The sequence below is a fragment of the Trichechus manatus genome, unplaced genomic scaffold, assembly GCF_000243295.1.
Source record: "Trichechus manatus latirostris isolate Lorelei unplaced genomic scaffold, TriManLat1.0 scaffold00001, whole genome shotgun sequence".
Taxonomy (NCBI): domain Eukaryota; kingdom Metazoa; phylum Chordata; class Mammalia; order Sirenia; family Trichechidae; genus Trichechus; species Trichechus manatus.
This window is the reverse complement of record NW_004443937.1, coordinates 25,715,997-25,722,222: the sequence shown is the minus strand read 5'-3', so window position 1 is coordinate 25,722,222 and position 6,226 is coordinate 25,715,997. Positions and strand designations below refer to the sequence as shown.

The following is a 6,226-nucleotide window of genomic DNA, read 5'->3' as shown; positions in this document are numbered from 1 at the left end:
TTCCCGTGGGGAGTCCGGAGGAGAGGGTTGGGGCGCTCCGAGCGGGGACCCAGTGCTGCCTGGGCGACTGGGGGTCGGTGGATGCGGACTCAGGCCCAGCCCTCTGGGGTCTGAGCGGATGCAGCCCTGCCAGTGGGATCTGAGGCGGACGAGATTCTGCTTGGAGAGTCTGCTGGTACAAGGCCTGGGACACCTGCTCAGTGTCTCAGAGGACATGGCCTCACCCTTGACTGTTTAGGGGCATGGGGTGCTTTTCTGGGAAGCCCAGGGCTTAGGGGAGATCGGGCCTGCTTCTTTGAGTTCTTCTTACACCTCTCACCCCAGGGTGCGGCCATCCTGATGTGAAAATAGTCGGAGGAGAGGAATCCAAAGAAGGGGAGTGGCCCTGGCAGGTGAGCCTGAGAGTCCGTCGCAAGCACATCTGTGGAGGCTCGCTCATCTCAGATCAGTGGGTGCTGACCGCGGCCCACTGTATTTTAAGGTGAGGGGCGGAGACGTGAGCGTTCTGGAGCCAGGCCTGTTCTCAAACACCCACTGAGCTCAATTGCCTGGCACACTGACAAAAAAAGAAACAAAACAACAACCAAACAGCATACCCAATAAAAATGGGAGGGGCTCTGCATTGGTAGTTTTTTTACTAGGAATTTAAGGCGGGGGGCGGGGGCGGGGGCAAGCAAATCGATTCTGAGAGTGATCAAGGAGAGGGTCTTGGAGGTAGAGGGGTAGGGAGAGTGTGAGGGAGGTTGGGGAGAGGTTGGGAAGTATCTGAAACTCATGGAAAAAGCACAAGGAGTGCTTCGCAGGTCTCTATGAGGGGCATGTCCTCTCTTCCACAGCCGTTTCAGCTACAGCATCAAGATAGGAGATATGAGTATCTTTCATAAAGTCAACACAAGTGTGGTGGTCCCTGTCCAAAACATCGTTGTCCACCCTCAGTTCACAAGAATTGGGAGTGTTCAAAATGACATCGCCCTTCTTCATCTGCTCTTCCCTGTGAATTTCACCTCAACCATCCAGCCCATCTGCATCCCAGAGCAGACTTTCCAGGTGGCAGCTGGGACCAGATGCTGGGTGACTGGATGGGGCCGACAGGGAGAAGGCGGTGAGACTTGTCAGGCAGGAAGCAAATTTGGGGTGGTGGGGAGACAGCCTTGTGCCCTCGAGTAGGCATGAAGGCTAAAGGGAGGGAAAGGGAGGCAGAATTACCTGGCAGGTAGGTAAGGGGATTGGGGGGTGAACAGTTTAGCAGCAGGGCAGTGGTTCCCTGATTAGTTTGGGTGACCCCAGAAACTGTGTTGAGGTCTTTTATGGCAACACAAATGTTGGATGGCAGCCATTTTGGAGAACTGGAGCTGCCCAGCCAGGAGAAGGAGAAATACAAAACGAGGTCCCCTTCTGAACATTTGTGGGGGGACTGTGCCTGACTGGGAGTCCCTGGGTGGTGCAAACTGTTAAGCGCCTGACTATTAACTGAAAGGTTCTCGGGTCAAACTCATCCAGGCACCTGGGGAGAAAGGCCTGGTGATCTGCTTCTGGAAGGTCACAGCCTTGAAAACCCCACGGAGCACAGTTCTACTCTGCACACATGGGATTGCCATGAGTCGGAATTGACTCAACGGCAACTGGCTGGTTTTTCTTTGATTTGGGGGGTGTTTCTAGGTTTCCTGGGGACAAAGCCAGATGCTATAGGGTTCTCTTCAGGGTGGATTTCAGCTCAGGGGGTGATGAGCTGTCTGCCAGTCAGAGCTGCCCCTCACTGGAGGTACCTGTCTTGGTGGGTGGGGAGCATCCTCTCCCTGGGGGTGTAGGCGGAGGCAGAGGGCCCCTGTTCGTGAGGCTGCCGGGCCTGCTACCCTGGGGAGAAGCTAGATTTTTGTACCTTTGGGGTGCGACCTGTCCTAGAGTCTGTCATCCTGCTCTGAAAAGTAAAGACGCTTCACTGATGCACAGGCCCCCTGTCACTATTGCTACTGCTACTCACGGTGACAGAGGCCTTGTTCTGACCTATTCTGCCTTCTCCTGGTTTGGGTTTACTTCTTACCTCCTCCTCTCCCCATGCCAACTTTGGGCCTCAGTTTCCTCCTGTGTCACATGGGGACCATATCTACTACCCTGCTTTTTTCCAGGGGGATTCTGAGTGCCTGAGACTTCCTGTCTACTTGCGTAGCTCCACGAACTGCTGATTTTCTTTGCTTGTAGATCAGTCTCCTTTTTCAGAAATTCTCCAGAAGGTCGACCAGTACATCATCCGCTATGAAAACTGTAATAACATAATGAAGCAGACCATGTCAACTTTTTCGGATGTAGTAAGGAAAGGGATGGTCTGTGGCTATAAAGCTGGTGGAAGAGATTCTTGTCAGGTCAGTTCCCCTTGCCTCCTCTGCATTTTGATTTTTGCCTCAGAAGTTCCTCATTCTTAGCTGGCACGGCCTGGGTTCTTTGCCAGCTTCTCTGTTCACCACTTATTGAGTTAAGGAGATTCACAGGGGGAAACCACCATGGCTCCCCTGAACTGACCTGGCCTGTTCCTTCAAAAGGGAGCAGCCCTCATTGCCTAGGGGCCCTGTCGGGGTGTGGGGAAGTTGGAGGTGCATAAATATTAATAATGTAAGCTCCATTAATTGAGCTCCTCCGGTCGGCGGCAGTCAGTGTGCCAGTGGGAGCATTTACACACATTGTCTCAGTTAACCCACGTCACAACCCTGCAACATAGACATCAGACCTATTATGCAGATGTGGAAGGGGAGGTCCAAAGACCAAATCCCCTGTGAGCGCCCGTATGGTGCCCGGGCCCATGATTTTCCTTCTGCGCCAACCTGCCTTCCTTAGGAGAGGGCATTTGATCCAGGTCCTAGAGGATGAGAATTCTTAACGTTTCTTGGAAAGGAGAGAACTGCATTGGAGGGAGAGGGAACAGCGTATGCAGTGGCCCAGATGTACGTGGGAATTTGCCACATTCAGGGAATGTTTCATCTATCTGGAACAACAAGGTAGCAAATGTGGCCAGAGAGGTGGATTGGAGTCAGAATATGTGTGGCCTGCAATGCTGTGCCAAGATTCTAGACCTCTATCCAGGCAGGCCTGGGGGACACCGTCAGATTTACCTTTAAGAGAAGTGACTCCCTGAGCTGTGTGGTGACTGGACTGCAGGCTCGCAGTTTATTTTCATCATCCAGGCAAAGTTACTGAGTCCTGAGCGGAGCCTGGTTCAGTGAGGTGGTGAAAGAGATGTGCTTGAAGTTGAATCATCGGTTGTTGGTGACTGACTGCATGTCGGGGTGGGGGCGAGGAAGACCCCGTGTTTCTGCCTGAGGTGGCCAGTGGCAGGGAACACAGGAACAAGTTTGGGAAAGGACACGTGGAGTTCTGTTTGAATTGGGGTATGTGTGGAATGTCTGGGGTGAGGTCTAAAATGTGGAAGGAGCTGGCTGTATGGCTTCAGGCCAGATGTAGGGACTTGGGGCCACCAGGCACAGATGTGGTCAAAATATTTAAGAACCACTGTGATCTGGGATGAAAGCGATCGACTACTAACTAAAAGGTTGGTGGTTCAAAACCACAAGTGGCTGTGTGGGAGAAAGATGTGGCCATCTGCTTCCGTAGAGATTTATAGCCTTGGAATCCTTATGGGGTCGCTATGAGTCGAAATCAACTCGACAGCAGTGAGTTTGGTTTGGCAGTGGGTGGTGGTCTGGGAAATGGCCTGTCAGAATGGACAGGCCTTAACGCTGGGTCTGCCTAACCTTGCCCCTTTAATTCTTACGGATAGGCTTGGAGGGAGGAAGGCCAGAGGAAGCGGCTGAGAGAGAATAGGGACACTCAGGGTCTCAGAAGTGGCTTTAACCACTAGATATGAGAGCGTGTCAATATTTTACCAGCTGGCACTGCTGTCCTGGGGCCAACTGGCGATATGTCCTGTGCCTGAGTACCTGATTACCTGGGAAGAGTAGTATTTCTTAGCAGACATTAATTTTCCCATTAACTTTTCATCTCCCAGATCACAAATTCACAGAAACTGGGGCCTGGGGGGGTACCTGGGGAAGCCCGCCAGTGCCCTGTAGTGCATTCAGCCTGCTCAGTGTGGATCCTCTTCCATTCCTGTGGTTTGTTTCTTTCTCTTTCTCCAGGGAGATTCTGGGGGACCCATGGTCTGTGAATATAACCAAACCTGGATGCAGGTGGGGATCGTGAGCTGGGGCATCGGCTGTGGTCGTCGTGGAACGCCTGGAATTTATACGGAAGTTAGCGCCTACAGGAACTGGGTGGGCGCAGTGCTAAGCCAGTCTACCTGTTTGTGTCCTTTGGGGTCCCACATCATACTCCCGTTTCTGGTGCTGCCCTTGGGCATCCTGGTGACCCTGTGACCACACCTGCCCTTGCCCCTCCTGTTCCTGAGTCTCCCACTTTGCCCCTCCTCCGACCTCCCGTTCCTTCTCAATGCCCTGTCTGCAAATTCCAGTTGGGATCTATTGACCCTGTGGAGATCCACACAATCGAGGGTGGCAGTGAGGCTGGAGCCCGGAAAGTGCCCTGGTCTGGTGCACCGGTCACCTGCCTGATCCTTGGCTGTGCCCCCAAGCCCTATACCAGCGCTCTGCCTGCCGGAAAGGAGAGGGGTGACCTGCCAGGTGGAGCATGGTGGTTCTTTGACCTTTTGGAGAACATCAACCAGAGAAGGGAGGTTCGATTTGACATCATCAGTGGTGAAACCAGCATTAGACCCTGGTTCTGGTTTCAGGGCTCTTCCTTGAGACTTTGTCGAACCAGTCAGCTTGGGATTGTTCAAAGAGAGAGCCTGAAGAAGGCACGCCATGTCCTTGCTGAGGCGCCAGGCCTGGGATTTCCAAATTCTTTGCCACAGAAGATCTCCTGGAGGCAACCCAATCTTGGAATCTCCTTCTTCAATTCCTTAGTGGGCACACCCAGGGACACCTCAAGTTGTGTTGGGGTGATGGGATGCAGAGATTTAAGATGTCAACTGAATAAACACTTGGAGAATTGCCTGTGTGTTCTGCATTTCTACTGGCCTGGGGCGTGGGGATAGTGAAGAGAAGTTATCTCACACTTAACTGAGGAAGATGTTAATAATTCCTTTTAAACCCTAGAGAGAGGGGAGGCCCCTGCATACCCTGATGTGAGCTGGACGGATGGTTTTAACCAGTTGAATCCTGCTGCCTGTGCTCCTGTCACAGCCGTCAGCAACTCTACAGCTGGGAGTGTTGTAGCTGAGTTTGCTAGCTGTTGCAGCTGGGAAGGAGGGAACAAGTGAGACTGAAAGCAAGAGAGGGCTCTGGGCATTGCATCCCAAACTGCAACCCCCATTTCCTGTCTGTTGCTGCTCCTCCCCCTCCAAGTATGTAGAGCCGTGAGCACCAGATCCCTTTGGCTGGGCTCTACCGGGAACACAGGATGAGCTGCTTGACTGTGTCTGCACTTGCCTCATCACCCAGTGGTCTCATGATGCTCCAAATTTTCTTCACTGTTCATGCAACTTGGGGTTACCTTCTCTTGAGGTGGAGGGGGGTGGTTTAGTGTGTTTTGCATATGGAAAGAAGGTGCATGTAAATATTAGGTGAATAAGAAAGTGAATTGAGCTAGAGACTGATAATTGTCTCTCCCGGTATCTTTCCTTCCCTTCGTTCTAGGCATATAGCTGCTCATAATAAAGACTACACTTATAAGCCTTTCTTATATCTAGGTGTGGCACTAATTTCTAGCCAACGAGATATGAACAGAAATAGTGGGTATGAATTTTGAGAAATGTCCCTAAAGGGAGGATAAGTCCTTCTTCAACCCTTTCTTCTCTCCTGGCTGGAATGTGCATGTGTTGGCTGGAGCTCGAGCAGCCATCTTGGGACATGAAGAACATGCTAAGGGTATAGAATGGCAATTTAGAAGGAACTTGGCTTTCTGGAATTTGTAGGACTGCCATCAGCCTTTTATGCAAGAGAGAAATTTTTGTTTTAATCAAGTCACTGTCATGTTGGGTCTCAGAAAAACCCTATCCTAACAACTCGATTGACATCATTTGGAGCTTTATTTCTTGATTGTTATGAATACAGGTTTTTAAAGTCATTTCTTATTTAGACTAAAATTTTTTTATTCCTACTTCCCCATTCCTCATTTTTTTCTTTATTCATTTTTTAAAAATTGATAACATTAAAAATTTATGTTGGTGAATTACTGTATTATCTCTTAATGACTTTCTATATTATTATTTTCTTTA

General features: G+C 50.7%; 1 protein-coding gene across 1 annotated transcript in view; it reads left to right on the top strand.

Moving 5' to 3' along the window:
• Positions 1–6,226, top strand: part of LOC101361395 (serine protease 42) — a 45,026-nt gene that overhangs the window by 5,054 nt on the left and 33,746 nt on the right. Inside the window, exons 2-6 of the mRNA XM_023733550.1 lie at positions 325–481; positions 837–1,099; positions 2,200–2,360; positions 4,128–4,262; positions 4,460–4,703. Of these exons, the coding sequence (XP_023589318.1) occupies positions 325–481; positions 837–1,099; positions 2,200–2,360; positions 4,128–4,262; positions 4,460–4,703 (960 nt within the window). The remainder of the gene's footprint in view (positions 1–324; positions 482–836; positions 1,100–2,199; positions 2,361–4,127; positions 4,263–4,459; positions 4,704–6,226) is intronic.